The following is an 18,973-nucleotide window of genomic DNA, read 5'->3' on the forward strand; positions in this document are numbered from 1 at the left end:
TCCTTCTATTTGGTCCTGTAGAATGTAAAGTTTTTTGAGGACAGTGACTATTTCACTTTTGTATTTGTATTTCTAGCCAAAAATTTGGCACAAAGTAGGCAATTAATATATGTTTATATATTGATTGGTTTCTCAGATTCTGAGCTCTCTTCTCTTTAGTCCATGATCAACCCAGTGGCCAACTGGCATTCCCAATATCTGCTCCTCCCTAAGAATCTTCAGTGATTTCCATTTCCACAATAGTAAAATTAAAAAAAAAAATACACTGTGGCTTTTAAAACCCTTCACAGTCTGACTCCAGCTTTCTTTTCCAAACTTTTTTTTTTTGAAAAAGCAATATCTCCTCCAAGCAATATGCATTTTAACCATCCTGGTCTCCTTACAATTCCCTGTGATAGAAGTCTGTCTTTAATCCTGGAATATGAACTGGTTCCTATGCCTAGAACTTTTTCCTCATAGGTTCTAAATATACTAGAGACTTAATCTGGCTATTTGTGTTCCCCAGGACCTCCTAATTATTTTGTATTGCTTTGTCCCTCCCCACCAAAGGTCCATTAATGTAAAGTCATTTGAAGATAGAGATGGTCTTATTTTGTTTTTTATTCCAAGTCTTGCACATTATATGTATTTAATAAGTGCTTGTTTTATTGTATTTTTAATTGACTATATTGAATTGATAAAGGACTATAATATACTTTTTTTTTGGTTTTTGCAAGGTAGTAGTGTTAAGTGATAGGTAATTATTAAGTGTCTGAGGCTGGATTTGAACTCTTGTCCTCTTGACTCCAGGGCTGGTGCTCCATCCACTGTGCCACCTAGCTGCCCCATCTAATGGACTCTTAATATCTACATGGCATTCCATTTATAAGCCTACTTTTTTTTGTTGGATTTTTATCCTACTGCTCATATTATTATTTGACTGTTTCTTCCTGTATTTCTCTTTATACTTGCTCATTAGCTATTAAATTTCTTTGATATTACATTTAAATCAAGATTAAGGTTAGACAAGTGATAGTTTTGAAATATCTTTGATTTTTCTGAAGTATTTAACAACTGATGACTCCCCTTCCTTTTGTATTTTGCCTATTCCCTTGATGTCCAAGATAACACATTCTTCTAGATCTATTACTATTTCCCCATCTGTTACTTCTTTTTCTTTCACTGATTCTTCAGCCCCTTTGCTCCTATTTAATGTGAGATTTCTCCAAGGTTCTATTCTTGTCCATTTTCTAAACTCTTACTATAGTTCTTTCCCTTAGTAATCTCATACATTCTTATGAGTTCATGTAGCCTCCTTTTCATGCAGATGACTCCTAAATATCTGGCAGTAACCTCTCACCCAAAATTCATGGAGATTTACATTTCCAACTCTATAGAACATGGCTCCTTGGAAGTCCTATTAACATACCCCAACTTCAGCATACCTTAAACCAATTCTTCTTTCTTAATCAATGGTGCCATTTGGTCTCCAGTGATCAGAACTCTTCTTTTGATTCTTCTACCACCTCTCATTTCTCAGTAGAAAGTTCTAAAGATTTAATCCTCATTTTCTCCCGTTTTTGAGCTGAAAGTAGCCTAGTGTCTAATTGGTCCTTATTACCAACCACTGGACTATAGCAATAACCTCTTAACATAATTTCCTGCCTCTACTCTCTTCATTCCACCAATCCTGCACACTGCTGCCAAACAAATTTTCTCTGCTTCAAAACTGTATAAGGAACACTGCAGTCAAAATGGATTGCTAGCTGTCCCTAGAACATCAGCATTTACCCATGTTGGTACCTTTGATTATTGCATTTCTCCTATTTAGTATGCCTTCCCCTCCCTCTACCTACTGAATCCCTACTCATTCTCTAAATAAAAACTCAAATGCCACCTCTTTCACTTAGCATGTTTAAGGTAATTCATACTAGAAAATAAATTCCACATGAGTAGAGTTGTCCTGTTTAATCTTTTCATTTCCCTTCCTACCTAATTTACTATTCTGTGCACATTATATAAGTATTTGTTGAATTAAAAATTAAATGCTGGAAGTTCACATTTTTATTCAGAATTCTCTATTGTTTTAACTTTGTACCCTCAGTGTGCGACTTTTTTGGAGAGAAGATTGCATCACTTCTGGGTATCAGCACACCAAAATATCAATATGCCATAGATGAATATTACCGGATGAAGAAAGAGGTATGTTTCTCTTTACTATTTACATTTTTTACTTGAATATGGACATAAATTTTTAGGTTATATTTTATTTAAAAGGCATTTCATTTGCTCTAGGAATTTTATCCTAGCATTGTTAAATTCTCTTTCAGACCTAGATTGTCATGCTTTGATCAAAATTTCACTCTAAACCAGGTGTGTCCAAAGTTGGGGGGGGAGAAGAGAAGCATTGTAGCAGACCAAGTGGCAAGTTTTGTTATTTTCATATTTGCTGTTGTACTGGTTGGGGGTATGAGTTGCATTGTATTCATGAATGGGTATTGAATTCTGAATGTGGCTCTTGACAGGTTTTTGTTGGGCAATGAGGCTTGGAAGACCTAAAAATTGGACACCTCTGCTCCAAAGAATTCAGACTCTATTCTGTGATTTATATAGACATCATAGGAATTTACAGAATGTTTATCTAAAGCTGCCAGGCTTTGAATGTTCTAAAGTTTACCTTTCTCTGATATACATATAAGGCAGCAGCATGACATAGTGTAACCAATTCTGAGATCAGCTGGCAGTTAGGGAGATCCTAGATAGCTCTGAGTCTTTTAAGTGGGGAAATCATCAGGCTCTCTGCCTCAGGAGGGTAAGAAAAGGCTTAAATTTTAATTTTAATAAAATTACTCCAGAATCCTGCAAAAAAGTTTGCAAGTTAAGTTCTTTAGCAGGTAAAGAAGGTGAATTTTAAGAAGATGGTAAGTTTCGGAGCTGCTAGGTGGCGCAGTGAATGGAGCACTGGCCTTGCAGTCAGGAGTACCTGGGTTCAAATCCAACCTCACACACTTAATAATTACCTAGCCGTGTGGCCTTGGGCAAGCCACTTAACCCCATTGCCTTGAAAAATCTAAAGGGGAAAAAAGTGAAGAAGATGGTAAGTTTAAGCAAAGAAGAAACTGCTACAAAACTGGGTTGGTGAGAGCAAAAAGACCAGCTAAGTATGAGGATAGGTGAAGGGGAGAGAAATACAACTAAGTAACAGCTGATTAGCTGAAGTCAGCTAAATTCAGCAATTAGGAGAAGGTGTGCAGAATTCTTATAGGAAATGTAGCCTACCTCCCATGCAGGGAGGAGTTAGGAGAGGGGTTAGGGCACTAGGAGGGACTAAGGAGTGAGTTAGTGAGTTATTGCATGACATAAGATCATGTTCCTGTACATAGTAGCTAGAGGTCATAGATTATAAGAATTTAAGAATTTATAAACCTTAGCTAAAGGCATCAGCCTGTTTACACAAAGGTATTTATGATGAATAATTAGGAAAACCTGGTGAGATAACTTGGAGATGGTAGTTTAAATAAGATTGTTGGGGCAGCTAGATGGTGCACTCGTCCTGTAGTCAGGAGGCCCTGAGTTCAGATTTGACCTCAGACACTTAATAATTGCCTAGCAGTGTGACCTTGGGCAAGTCACTTAACCCCATTGCCTAAAATAAAATTTTTTTAAAAAGATTACATTGCAGACTATAACTATCTTAACAGTATATAGGGGGTTTGCTTATAGGAACAATACAGAGAAAGGAAGGATTACATTTGTTTCTTAAAACAGGAAAACAGGGTTGGGAGGAATCTTAACAATATTTCTCTCTACTCAGAGTTTTCCCTGCTTCAGAGAACATTGGTATTGAAGTCAAAGACATGACTTTGAATTCTGCCTTTGATGTAACCAGACACAAGTCATTTGACCTTACCACATACCACACATTATACTTTTCTTGCTATTGGTTATTCATTTCTTGCTATTCATACTTTGTGCTGACTGTCCCCCTAATCCCCTTATACCTGGAATTCACTCATATTTCTTTTTTTTTTAGATTTTTGCAAGGGAAATGGGGTTAAGTGGCTTGCCCAAGGCCACACAGCTAGGTAATTATTAAGTATCTGAGACCGGATTTGAACCCAGGTACTCCTGACTCCAGGGCTGGTGCTCTATCCACTGTGCCACCTAGCCACCCCTTGGAATTCACTCTTTCCTCACTTCTGCTTTTTGCATCCCCTTGTTTGTTTCAAATTCCATTTTACTGTCATCTTATACATGAAGCCTTTTCTGATCCACATTCCCAACCTGATAATGTCTGCTCAGTTACTTTTTATTTATATTGTTTTTAGTATTATGCATATAAATTGTCTCCTCTGATGAAATGTAAGCTATTTTAGAGGTATTTTTATCATTAGTACCTATTATGTTTCCTGGAATATGGTAAGTGTTTTGTTGATTGACTTCTCTTGAAGCTCATTTTCTTTATCTGAAAAAATGGGGATATTCTGTGGGATAAAAATTCACTTAAAAAAAATAGAGACTCCTCTGAGCAAAAAAAAGAAAGTTTATTTTGGCTTTTCTCAAGAAAAGGACACACTCCAGTTCTCACAAGATCAAGGAGCTGCTGCGAGGTGACAGTCAAGCAAGATTATATGGCCTAGCCCAATTCCCCCCCACCCCCACCCAGTTCCCTCTCTTCCAACCTGATTGGTTAAAATTTTCGGAGTTACAATCTTTATGCGAAAAATCTACCCAGTAACAAAGAGAAGAACAAAATGTTTTCCTAGAATATTACTTCACCATCCAGATGGTGAGGGTATCAGAAGATTTCTAATGACCTTTTGTTGTCTATCTAAATGAATTAATCTGAGTATGCAAGATCTTCTTAGTACTTATCATCAAATAAGAGAAGGCAGTCTCAGGGCGGCTAGGTGGCTCAGTGGATAGAGCACCAGCCCTGGAGTCAGGAGTACCTGAGTTCAAATCCAGCCTCAGACATTTAATAATTACCTAGCTGTGTGGCCTGAGAGAGAGAGAGAGAGAGAGAGAGAGAGAGAGAGAGAAGGCAGTTTACTGTTCTCCCAGTCTGTCATCAAATAGGTGGCTAACTAAAACTTCAAGGTCTCTTCTCTGGAAGTATTCCACTATTTCCCTCTCTAACAGAATCAGGAGGGTGTCTGACTGGGAATTCAAGGTTTTCCTGGAATTAGTCCACTGTTTCCCTCCCTAACAGAATCAGGAGGGTGTCTGACTGGGATTGCAAGGCCTCTCTCCCTCTTTCTTCTAAGAATAGTCTAAGACAGACTAAGAATAGTCTGTCTTTGTTTTAATGATTTTTAATCCTGAGAGGACTTCACTAGAAATATTAACTCTTAAGAGGGAATATTCCACTCAATATGAATATATTTATCTCTCAGGATTGTGGCAAATCTTTTTTTTTTTTACAAGGCAATGGAGTTAAGTGACTTGTAGAAGGTCATACAGCTAGATAATTGTTTAGGTGTCTGACTCCAGATTTGAACTCAGGTCCTCCTGAGTCCAGGGCTGGTGCTCTATTCACTGTCAGCTAACTGCCCCAGATTGTTGTGAATCTTAAATAAATTAATATATGCAAGGTCATTTTCAAACCCTAAAGTGTTATTTTAATGCCAATTATTATTAGTTTGTGTTATATGTAAACTTTATGATGGAATCAGAATATTTTTATTAACACAGGCAAGTACAAGTCAGCAAAAGAATGCAGACTTGTCAGGATTTAATGAATGGCTTCTGGATTCTTTGTTCTCGCTGATTACCAGGCAAGAGGCTGCCTGTGAAAGGGATATCTAGAAAATAAATTATTACTAGTAAATTCATTTCACATATCAATCAATATGATAATTAAAATTCTTTTCACATTCCCTCCTTTTGTTCAGTAGGCCCATAATACGGATTTTGAAACCTGATTTTGATTTTATGAATAAATAAGTGAGGGCGGCTAGGTGGCACAGTGAATAGAGCACTGGCCTTGGAGTCAGGATTACCTAGGTTCAAATCCTACCTTAGAGACTTAATAATTACCTAGCCATGTGGCCTTGGGCAAGCCACTTAACCCCATTGCCTTGAAAAATCTAAAAAACCCCAAATAAGTGAGTTCCAAGGCAAATGCCAAGGTAGATGGGTAAGACAAATAAAGGAGAGAAATATCAGAGCAGAAAGGGCAGATTAGAGAAAGTTGCCAAGGTCTGCAGGCAACCAGGAGAGTTGGTCAAAGGAAGGTGAAAGGAAACTTCCTTTAGAATGTTTTGACCCCATTCCATAAATCTTCCTTTTGTCTGTTTAGAGCACTAAGGTCTTCCTCTATGTGTAAGAATTTTGTTGACACAGAAGCAACATTCACAATGATGATGCAGGCTCTCCCACTTTTAGCTATTAGGGTGTCCGGCACCCATCAGTTTTATGAGAGCAAGTGAATCAATCTGCATATAGTCTTGTAACAAGCTTCCCTGTATGTTTTAGGTCAATGGCTAATTCTGTTGAGAGGTTCCCAACTGATAGGCATTGTATGCCAAAGGTGACTGTGGCACCAGTCAGGAATCCAGTGGATGTTAACAAGACTACATTGGGTTGGAAAGCAAGCCTTTGCTGCTGGAGTAGGGACAGTCTTAACCAGAGAGAAAATTTAGTGCAGGGTTCCCTGGAAATAGGGAATAGGATATAGTGTACACAAAAGCAAAGAGGCCTTCCCAGAAGAGAGGGAAGTGATATAGAGTTGAGTTACATAAGAAGAACTGTCCTGTAGATTCCGTGGCAAAGGTAAGGATAACAGGTGAATGAATCCCAGTCTGAGAGAATAGAACTGGGTGAATATGGTACCTTTAAGCAAGGGAGTTTAGCCTTAGAGAGGCTCTTTTGGGATTCTCACTCTAATTCTGAAATTGAATAGATGCCATTACTGTGATCAAAGGTAAGAAGTCTGTTGCCTGATTTGGTAGAGCAGGCTTGCTACAAGGGGCATTATAAGATATTCCATTCCAGTTCAGGAAATTTGTGACCACAGGAGTTGGCCAAGGGAATCATTGAAATGATGTTTGTTCTTCATTCTTGAAAAAAGTCATCAGGAAGGTGATGCCATGGCAAGTACATGAATTGGATTTGAATGAGGGGCTGCTATGCTAAGTCATAAGACTCACTTCCTCCTCCAGAGCAATCTTGATTTATGCTTCAGGACAATTGGACAAGGCCCCTAGATGCAATATAATAGGGTCTTACAGCTAGTAAGTGTCAAGTGTGTGGTGTGGGATTTGAACCCCCACTGTGACATCTAGCTGCCTATAATCAATGAAGTATTTAGGAAGAGCCCATATGAAGTTCAGAATGAAGGTAAAATTATATTGCATGGACTTTAATGATCCAGGGTAAGGACTCATGTTGCCACTTGTGCTCAGGATGCAGAGTGGAACCTGAGTTTCTAGAGAGACCCCTGAGTGTAAGAAAATAAATTTAAATGTAGGACAGGAATTGAGACATAATTCAGGATCATCTCCACAGAAATGATTAATTGGAGCTGATGACATAACCAAAAAAAGAGAATATAGAGAGAAAAGAGAAAATGACCTGGACATAGCATTGAGGTAAAAGTAGGAACCAGATTCTGCCAGCTGGAACTTGGGAAATAGGTAAAGGCTAGTAAGAGAGTGGTGGAGGAAATAATTCAGATTAAATTTAAAATTATATGTGCCCCTCCCTTTTGAGAGTTGATTGTTAAACATTTATCTACACACCACTACATAACCTACCCTTAGTGGGCATGACATAAATGCTGAGTTAGAAAAGAAAAACTGAGAAAATGCAGTTAGATAGGTAGGAAAAAAAGCAATAGAGAAATTGATGCTATGAAAATCCAAAGAGGCTCTCCTCCAGAAGAGGATGATGATACTGCAGAGCATTTAAGAAGGGTGAGGATTTAAGAGGTCATTAATTCATTGATAACTTTTAGAAAAGCAGTTTTGAATGATAAGATGATTTAGAATTGAATGAAAAAAGAATGTGAAGCACTAATTGAAGGTAACTACCAATTACCAATTCCAAACTATGGCATTTTTTTTTTTAGGTTTTTGCAAGGCATATGGGGTTAAGTGGCTTGCCCAAGGCCACACAGCTAGGTAATTATTAAGTGTCTGAGGCTGGATCTGAACTCAGGTACTTCTGACTCCAGGGCCGGTGCTTTATCCGCTGCACCACCTAGCTGCCCCAAACCATGGCATTTCCATTCCAGCCATCATTCCCCTCTTTCCCATCAAAATCCTGCTGACCTAACTTTCACTTTGCCTTGCCCAGGACAGGCCTTCAATTCACTTCTGGTCACCCAAGTTCTTTCATCATCTCTATCCCCATGATGCCTATCTCCTTGCCTCTAGAACTCTACCCTTAAGACGGTGGCCTAAAGGTCATGCCATTTCCCTCTCCAACAAACTCCTAACCCTTCGTGTCTTCTCTTCTTTGAATGTAAGCTTTTTGAGAACAGAGAATCTCTTACTTGCTTTGATCTGTATCCCTGCAGTGCTTACTTAGCATAATCCAGATTTATAGTAAGCAATTTAATAATTAAGATCTCTCTCTCTCTCTCTCTCTCTCTCAGAATTTGACTGTTAAAAAAAAAGAGGAAATATTGGGAACTAGTCCTGGGTTTTTTCTTTTTAAGGATTAGGAGACTGGATTTGTAGGTAGCAAGGAAAGAGTTCAGTATAAAGGAAAGAATGAAGATTAGAGAGTGGAGGGGGAGAAAATGATAGATGGGAAGAAATGGAGGAAAAAAGCAGTGTGGATTGGTTCACCTTGATGAGAGGGATCTCCTCTTCATCAGACTAAAGGAGGAAAATTGGAAATGAGATTAGGCAGAGAGGAAAAGAGATATCTTGAATTTCACCACTTTGTGAAATATTTCAGTTCCTCAGTTGAAATGAAGAATTGAGGAAGCATTGTGAAAGGCACAAGAAAAGAATACAAAATTTGGAAATAACTGTTAGAGAGATAGAGGGATAGAGAATTAAAGAGTTAAAGAATTGCTACAGTGAGGATCTAGTTAAGATGAACACAGTTGTAATGAACCCACTCTAAATAGTTGTGTGACATCTTACACTTTAGCAGCATATGAATAAGAGGAGAGGAGGTGAGTGGTGGATTGAAGTTTGTCAAAGTATAAGGTAAGGGAGCAAGGGATTCCATAGTCTAGAATAGCTTCTAGTTGAACTGGTCACTAAGAGGTCAGCATTGTGAAGAGGGACACATTTAGTCAGTGGGGATTTTGGCCTAGCAAAGAACAGGAGGAAAGGATGAAATTAAGTGTAATAATAGTAAGGCATAGCAGTTATGAATAGGTGATAATGGTCAGAAGAATTTATCATGAAAGTGGAATACTTTTGGATACAGGAGTCACTTAGTATTAGGGACTTAGTATGCAGTGGAAAAAGGGAGACTGAACTAAGCACCAAACCCATTGAAAAAGAAGAGAAAATGTCTTGGGGAGCAACATATAACAGCAACCCTAATCTGGATTGTACAATAAATTTGGACAGTGAATTTTATTTTTTTTAAACATTAATTTTTTTTATTTTTCCCTCAATCTCACTTCTCTCCCCCTACCCCCAACAGAAGGCAGTTTGCTGGTCTTTGCATCATTCCCATAGTATGCATTGATCTAAGTTGAATGTGATGAGAGAGAGAAATCATATCCTTAAGAAAGCTATAGTATGAGATATAGCAGAATTACATAATAAGACAACATTTTTTTTAAAAATTAAAGGTCCTTGTTCTTTGTTCAAACTCCACAATTCTTTCTCAGGATGCAGATGGCATTCTCTATCACAGACACTCCTGCTTGCTGCCCTATTGGTATAAGCAAGTCCATTAAGGTTGATCATCACTCCCACATTGCTGATAGGGTGTACAGTGTTCTTCTGGTTCTGCTCATCTCGCTCAGCATCAGTTCATGCAAATCTTTTCAGGCTTCCCTGAATTCCTATCACTCCTGATTTCTAATAGAATAATAGTGTTCCATCACATACATATACCACGGTTTGTTAAACCATTCCCCAATTGATGGATTTTCCCTCAGTTTCCATTTCTTTGCCACTACAAACAGAGCTGCTATGAACATTTTTGTACAGGTGATGTTTTTACCTTTTTTCATAATCTCTTCAGGGTATAGAGCCAGTAGTAGTATTGCTGGATCCAAAGGTATGCACATTTTATTGCCTTCTTCCATCTCTGTCTCTCCATCTCTCTGTGTCCCTCTCTCTGTCGCTCTCTCACAATCTCTCTATTTCGCCCTCACCCTCTGTCTCTCTCTCTCTCCCTCTTTCACTCCCTCTCTCTCTGTCCCTTTCTCTTAACACTCAATCTGTTCCTCTCTCTCTCCATCTCTCTGTCTCTATCGTTGGGTGAAGACCAACAATGTATTAGTGTCCCAGATTTCCCAGTCCTTTCCAACATTGATCATTGTTCTAGTTCTAATCATATTGGCCAATCTGAGAGGTGTGAAGTGGTACCTCAGAGATGTTTTAATGTTTTATTTTGCAATTTTCTAATAATTAGTGATTTAGAGCAATTTTTATATGTTATGGGTTGCTTTGATTTCCTCATCTGTAAATTGCTTTTGCATATCCTTTGACCATTTATCTATTGGGGAATGGCTTGTCTTTTTTAAAAAAATTTGACTCAGTTCTCTGTATATTTTAGAGATGACCTCAGAAACACTAGTTGTAAAAATTGTTTCCCAGTTTACTACATTTCTTTTGATCTTGGTTTCAGTGGTTTTGTCTGTGCCAAAGCCTTTTAATTTAATGTAATCAAAATTGTCTAGTTTGTTTTTAATGATGTTCTCCATCTCTTCCTTGATCTTCTAGCTAGCTTATACTATTGTTTTTTATATCTAGATCCTGTATCCATTTTGATCTTATCTTGATATGGGGTGTGAGGTGTTGGTCTATTCCAAGTTTCTTCCATACTAACTTCCAATTTTCCCAAGTTTCCCAGTTTTTATCGAAGAGAGAGTTTTTATCACAATAGCTGGACTCTTTGGGTTTATCAAACAGCAGATTACTATAATCTTTTCCTGCTATTGCAGCATGTCTATCGCACTAATCCACCATTCTATTTCTTAGCCAATACCAGACAGCTGTTTTTTTTCTTTTTTTTTTTTTTTGGCAAGGCAGTGGGGTTAAGTAGGTTGCCCAAGGCCACACAGCTAGATAATTATTAAGTGTCTGATTTGAACTCAGGTACTCCTGACTCCAGGGCTGGTGCTCTATCTAGTGTACCACCTAGCTGCCCCAATACCAGACAGTTTTTATGACTGATGCTTTATAATATAATTTTAGATCAGGTAGGGCTAAGCCACCTTCTTTTGCATTTTTTTTCATTAAATCCCTGGAAATTCTTGACTTTTTATTTCTCCATATGAATTTACTTACAACTTTTTCTAACTCATTAAAGTAATGTTTTGGAATTTTGATTGGTAGGGTACTAAACAGGTAGTTTAGTTTTGGTAGAATTGTAATTTTTATTATATTAGCTCTGCCTATCCATGAGAGCAATTGATGTTTGCCCAGTTATTTAAATTTGATTTAATTTGTGTGAGAAGTGTTTTATAATTGTTTTCAAAAAGTTTGAGTCTGCCTTGGCAAATAGACTCCCAGGTATTTTATATTGTCTGAGGTTACTTTGAATGGGATTTCTCTTTCTAGCTCTTCCTGCTGTATCTTGCTGGTCATATAGAAAAGTTGAAGATTCATGAGGGTTTATTTTATATCCTGCAACTTTGCTAAAATTGCTAATTGTTTCCAGTAATTTTTTGGATGATTTCTTGGGATTCTCTAGGTATACCATCATGTCATTTGCAGAGTGAGAGTTTTGTCTCTTACTTCCCAGTTCTAATTCTTTCAATTTCTTTTTCTTCTTGAATTGCTGAAGCTAACATTTCTAATACAATATTGAATAGTAGTGGTGATAATGGGAACCCTTGTTTCACCCCTGATCTTATTGGGAATGCCTCTAGCCTCTCCCTATTGAATATAATGTTGATAGGACTTCCATTAAGAGGTTTGTTTCATATTGTTTATGAGGGAAGCTCAGGAGACCTTAGCACAGAACCTGGGACAGTGAATTTTAAAGGAGAGGAGAGACTGATGATTGTTAAGGGAGTCTGAAAATGGCAATGGGGAAAAGAGATTATTCTAGTTCCCTGTCTGGAACTATTGAGGGAGTTGTTTGAATGATGCTTTTGCTATTAGAAGAGGACAAAAATTTAGTATTATGGTGGGTGGGGGGAAGCCAGGTTTCCATGAGATACAGAAGATGGAAGGAGCATGAAGGAGATAAAAAATGAAAGGAAATTTCTTAATTTTAGTTTGAGAGTTCCAAAGGTCCCAAATGGAAGGGGCAGTTCACATATGTTGACAGTGCAATAGGAGTGAAGTAGCTGGTTATGAGAGTAAAAGCAAAAAGGAGAGCAAGGTTTAGAGAGTTTCCTCCTCAGCAGGGATTAGGAGAGTAGAAACTAGGGTGGTTGCTAACATTCAGGAATGATTCCAGACAATGAGTGAGAGGAGCTTTGGTAATGAAGTTAGGTGGGTACAGTGTTCTCTCTCTGGTCTTTGGATAAAGGGCAGGAGTTGGCCTGTTGTATGTATTTCCTCAATTGTAGTTTAAGCACTGGAGGACAGGAACAATTTCACTTTTGTCTTTGAGTATATTGGTACACTGGGGAGAGTTTGGATTTAAGAGCAAATTCTACCTATGTTGCTTACTACCTCTGTGAGCCACAGTTTCCTTCTCTGGTCTCCCCAAAACTGAAGGTTTATTGGAGGATATCATTTCTAGCACAGTATTTTGGAGGCATCCCAGCTGTGATTTAGTGGGGAAAAGGGAATTCAGAGGTTGGAATGAGGACAAAGCTCCTAAGCTCAGACAGAGATCTCAAGACTAGAGGTAAATATAACAAGCTGCTAAAAACTAAAAAAAAAAAAAGACTAAGGAGAAAGAACCCAATCATAGAGAGTTACTTTGGGAATAGAGAAGACTTGGTCCATCTTAAAAGGAATGTACTGAATTTTAAAAAATGGCTACCTACTCAAAAATAATTCATGAAGGAACCCAAAAAAGACTTTTAAATAAGAAGAATAAGAATTTAAAAAAACAAGATTATAATAAAAAGTAAGATTGATAGTAATCACTTCATACCCACAGCCTCTGTCCAAGTACGCTCTCCTTAACTGTGACATTAGAAATACAGTTCTCAAGAGCCATAAGCATCATCAAATTATAATCAATTTATACCCTACCTTCTTTCCAAGGATCCTCTATAGAAATACTCATGAGCTAAAGTATCAAGCAAAATCACTTCATGAAGGGCAGCTGGGTGGTGCAGTGGGGTAGAGCACAGGCCCTGGAATCAGGAGTACCTGATTTAAGTCCAGCCTCAGACATTTAATAATTGCCTAGTTATGTGACCTTGGGCAAGTCACTTAAACCTACTACCTTAAATAAATAAAAAACAACAACAAAATCAATTCATGTTCCATTTATACCCACACCCTCTAATATTCTTACATTCCCTCCTTCTGTCCCAATAAAAATACAACTCTCGTGAGCTAAACTATTAGTTAAAGCTTCATCACTTTCATGATCATTCTAAACTGATACCCTTGTAGTATGCTTCTTGAGAAATACAATTCTTAAGAGTTACAAGTATTATCTTTCCCTTGTAAAATCGTATTCTTTAATGTTATTGACTAACATTTTTTTCCTCTTTTTTTTTTTTTAACTTTTGTCCTTTTTACGTATCCTGACTGTGGTCCTTTGATAATTAAAATGCTTCTTTTGGTTGCTTGCAATATTTTCCCCTAAACTGAGAATTCTGAGATTTGGCTATAAGATCATTAATGTTTTTATTCTGGGATTTCTTTCTGGAGGTGATCAGTAAATTCTTTCAAGGACTATTTTGCCTAACCTATCTTAGGGCAGTTTTTCCACAAAAATTTATTGAAAGATATTTCCAGACTTTTTTGGGGGGGGATAAAGGCTTTCAGGTAAAACAGTAATTTGTAAATTAACTCACCTGGATCTGTTTTCTGGGTTGGTTGTTTTTTCAAAGAGTTTGTTTACATTTTCTTCTATATTTTCAGCATTTTGATTTTCAATAAGACATCACTAGTTTCCATTTATTTTTAGGGTTTTATTCATTTTCTCATTTCTGCAAAAGCCTTTCAATTTAATATAATTTAAATCATCCATTTTGTAATTTATAGTGTTGTTTTCTATCTCTTCTTTGGTCATAATCTTCTCTCCATAGATCTGACATAAATAATATTTCTTATTCTCTTATTTGGCCTATGGCATCACACTTTATCTTTAAATCCTATAACCATTTCAACCTTTGAAGCCTCACATGTAGACATTTTGTTACTGCTTTCTTCTTCTGGGATAGCTCAGTATGGTGATTTTTAAAAAAAATTTTTGCTCATTTTGATAGTAGAGTTCTGCTTCTGGAGCTTAAAAACTTTGGAGTCAAATATAGAAAGGCAGAAAATTTAAGTGCATCCTTTTCAGATCATGATACAATAAAAATTACATGTAATAAAGGGTCATGGAAAGATAAACTAAAAATTAATGAGAAACTAATACCACCTAATTATTAGGAATAAATGGACTGCGACATGTTAAACATGATAGTATATGTACAACTTTAATTAGATTCTTCACTGCCATGGGGAGAGGGATGAAAAAGGAGGATGACAGAAAAATGTAGAACTCAGAAACTTGCAAATGGATGAATGTTGAAAACTACCTTTGCATGTAATTGAGGGGGGAAAATTAAAATAATGAAAAAATAGAAGACAACATGAAACATCTCATAAGAAAAAGCATTGATCGATCTGAAAAACAGATCAAGAAGAGAAAACATAAGAATAATCAGACTAGCTTGATCAAAAAAAAAGAATCATGCTGCAATAATATAAGAAATAATTAAAGAAAATTGTCCTGAAGTGTTAGAACAAAGGGGGAAAGTAGAATGGGAAAAAAGTTCACCAATCACCATCTGAAAGGTGTCCTTGGAAGAAAACTGATAGGAGGAAAGATATAAACTGAGAGTTTTAAAGAAATTTGGCTAATGAGAAAATATTAAGAGCAGTAAGAAAAAAATGATTTAAATAGGTCAGAGCCACAATTAGAATTGCACAGGACCTACTAGCAGCAGCTACAGGAAAAGACTTGAAACACTAAAAGCAAAAGAATTGGGGTGAAATATACCCAACAAAGTAAGCATAATACTGAATGGGAAAAAAAAATGAACATTCAGCAAATTTTCAGATTTGCAAAATTTTATTGCAAAAAGACCTGAATGTAATTGAAAATTTGACGTACAAAACCAAAGAGAAATATATTTATCAAAGTAATTATTTTCCTGAACATAAAAAAAATACTAAATCGCTGGACTTTCAGGATTTTGTTGCAAAAAAACCCTAAACTAAATAAAAAATTTGTCATACAACATCAGAGAGAAATATAAGGTATAAGAGGCAAGTTGTTTGCTATTTATATGTGGAAATGTAAACCATATGTCCAAGATTGTTACTAGTAATTGGGTAATTTGATGTAAAGATTGTAACAGAGCTGAGTAAGATGGGATTCTAAGAATTTAAATTCAATAAGACTAAAAAAATTATCTTATTCAAATGAAGTGTGAAAGGAAAAACTGATACAGAGGAATTAAGTGGGAAAGAAGAGCTGGTAGTTCTGTAAACCTACTTTCATCAGGAATTGGATAAAATGGGTATAAAAAGCCTTTGATTTCAGAAAGAAGAGTAAGGGAAGGTTAACTGAGTTACAGGGTGAGGAATAGAATAAAGAATAGAATAAGGAATTGTAGATAATTGAGGAGGGTGCATATAAAAGGATGTTTACATAAGTGGGAAGGAAGGTATAGAAGTGCGTGTAAAGGAGGGATTCTTGGAAAAGAGATAAGGGCTAGACAGTGAATAGAAGTAGAGGGGCATCTAGGTGGTACAGTGAATAGAGCATTGGCCTTGGGGTCAGGAGTCAAATCCTACCTCAGACACTTAATAATTACATAGCTATGTGACCTTGGACAAGTCATTTGCCATGCAAAAAACAAAAAAAAGTAGAGTGAGGAGGGGTTATTAATTTATGGAAATGTCATAAATGTTATAAAAAGGAGACACAAAGACATATATAGATATCTATGAATATGTATGTGTATGTATTGGTACATGTGACGTTATCTTGAAATTCAAATATATGTTTGCTGAACACATGAAAATATTTTTCCTATTTTTGTATTTTAGTTTAAAAAATTATATATATGTATACATGTATGGACACAATCCATGCAGCAATAAACAGCAGGATTTCTCTTCACCTTTCAAAATAAATTGTAAAATAAAGATAGGAAAGATAGATATACATATAGACATATATCTTTAAGCTATTTGAAGATATTTCTATGTATCCCCAGTGCTTCACACAATGTCTGATACATAGTAAATGCTTAATGATCTATTCTCACTATTCTCCACCAAACTTCAAAAACTGAACTGAAGAGCCTTATTTCCTTGCAGCTTACTCACTTTATGACTTCCAAACTTAAAAAACAAATTCAAAAACATGACTTGCCTTTTCCCAGTACTTCTCAATTTTATATAATTGATCACTTTCTCATTCATATTCTATCCTCCCTTGATTTCTGTGAATTATTTGTTTCTTTTTCTACTTCTTTAATTGCTCTTTCAGCCTCCTTGATTGGTAAGTCATCATCTTATCCCTTAAGAAAAGTGTTCTATTATTGTTCTATTAGAAACTAGGAGGGATGGGAATTCAGGGAAGCCTGGAGGGATTTGCATGAACTGATGCTGAGTGAGATGAGCAGAACTAGAAAAACACTACATCCTAACAGCAACTTAGGGGTGATGATCAACCTTGAAGGACTCTCTCATTCCATCAGTACAACAATCAGGGACAATTTGGGACTTTCTGCAATGGAGAATACCATCTGTATCCAGAGAAAGAACTGTGGAGTTTGAACAAAGTTCAAGGACTATTACCTTTAATTTAGAAAAAAAAACATATCTTATTGTCTGATCTTACTATCTCTTATACTTTATGTTTCTTCCTTAAGGATATGATTTCTCTCTCATCACATTCAATTTGGATCCATGTATATCATGGAAATAATGTAAAGACTGTCAAATTGCCTTCCATTGTGGGGTGGGGGGAGTAAGATTAGGGGAAAAATTGTAAAACTCAAAATCTTTAAAAAAAGAAAGTGTTCTACAAGGTTCTCTCCTTGGCTTTCTCCCCTGTATTATTAATTTTACAAACTCATATTCATATTCATGAAGTCAGGTCAACCTGACAGTTGACTTATTCTGTATTATCACTTTTCTTCCTAGCCCCAGTCTTGGAGTGTTGTGACTGATTCAGATTTTACCTCAATCAATTTATTAGGCACCTATTATATGCTAGACAATATTTAAGTTCTGGGGATTCAAGTACAAAGAAAAGCAGTCTCCACTCACAAATATATGTGTGTGTGTGTGTGTGTGTGTGTGTGTGTGTATACACACACACACACACACAAAAGAATAAGAACAAAAAAATAGTAAGTGGCTTGGGAGAGAAGGCAATCAATAGCAAGCAACTGAAGATGAGAATTAGGAAGGAATGCTTCATGTAGCATGCTGGAGGCTATGTCTTGAAGAAAGGAATCCTGTACGGCAAAGTTGAGGAGAGAAGATTAAAAAAAACAAAGGCAATTTAGAAGAGTAATTTCCCTGTCAGTTCTATAGAAAGGTGAATTTATGACCAAACAAGATCATTATGAATGCAAAATGGATAATTTTGATTACATAAAATTGAAATTTTTACACAAAAAAAAGCAGTGCAGAAAATTGGGGAACAAATTTTATGTGCACTGTTTGCCACTAAAGTTCCCATTTCTATACTATATAGAAAACTGAATCAAATTTGTAGGAATGCAAGTCATTCCCCATTTGGTCAAAGGACTTGATGAAGAAATCATATGTAGAAATTAAAGCTATCCACAGTCATGAAAAATTGCTCTATATTACATTAAAACAACCCAGGTACCAACTCATACCTGTCAGATTTATTTATTTTATCATTTCCCTTTTCTGATATATTAGCCAATGTTGGAGAGGATGTGAGGTATGGAACAAATGCACTTATGCTGTTATGAACTGAATTCTGGAAAGCAATTTGAAACTGTGCCCAAAGGGCATATACCCTTTGATCCAGCAGTACTAGGTCTACATCCCAAAAAAGATCATAAAAAGGGAAAAGGATCCATATACATATATAAATATTTGTTGGCAAAGAATTAGAAATTAAGAGAATGCCTAGTTGTGCTGTATGCATGTTATGGGTTATTGTTCTATAAGAAAAAAATATGAGCAGGTAGATTTCAGAAAAATCTGAAATATCTTCCATGATATTGAATGAAGTTAGGAGAGCATTGCACAAATAGAAATATTATGTGATAATCGAATATGATAGATTTTGCTCTTTTCAAAAATGTGATCAAAATCAATTCTATAAGACTTAAGGGAAATGCCATTCACATCCAGAAAAGGAACTATGTATGGAATCTGAATGCAGATCAAAGCACTTGGGGGGTTTTTGTATTTTTTTCCCTTTTGTTCTGATTTTTCTTTCACAGCGTGACTAATGTGGAAATATGTGTAACATGATATAGATTTATAATCTATATCAGGTTTCTTGCTATCTTAGAGTGAGAGGAGAAAAGGATGGGGAGAAAACTTTACAAAAATGAATGTTGAAAACTTTGTTCTACATATAATTTGAAAAATAAATTTAAAAAAAGGCCAATTTGGCCAAGTCAAAGTGTGTAGGAGGATAAGCCAAAAAAAGGCTGGAAAAGGTTGGACCCAGGTTGTGAAGGGTTGTAAAAAGTAAACAAAATTTTTATTTAAAATTA

At 36.3% G+C, this 18,973-nt stretch overlaps 1 protein-coding gene across 1 annotated transcript in view; it reads left to right on the top strand.

The window, feature by feature from the left end:
* The window catches only part of FAM177A1 (family with sequence similarity 177 member A1), a 58,425-nt gene that overhangs the window by 33,017 nt on the left and 6,435 nt on the right, over nucleotides 1–18,973 (top strand). The window contains exon 5 of the mRNA XM_074209512.1: nucleotides 2,084–2,181. Within this exon, the coding sequence (XP_074065613.1) occupies nucleotides 2,084–2,181 (98 nt within the window). The remainder of the gene's footprint in view (nucleotides 1–2,083; nucleotides 2,182–18,973) is intronic.

The sequence above is a fragment of the Macrotis lagotis genome, chromosome 1 (genome assembly GCF_037893015.1).
Source record: "Macrotis lagotis isolate mMagLag1 chromosome 1, bilby.v1.9.chrom.fasta, whole genome shotgun sequence".
Taxonomy (NCBI): domain Eukaryota; kingdom Metazoa; phylum Chordata; class Mammalia; order Peramelemorphia; family Peramelidae; genus Macrotis; species Macrotis lagotis.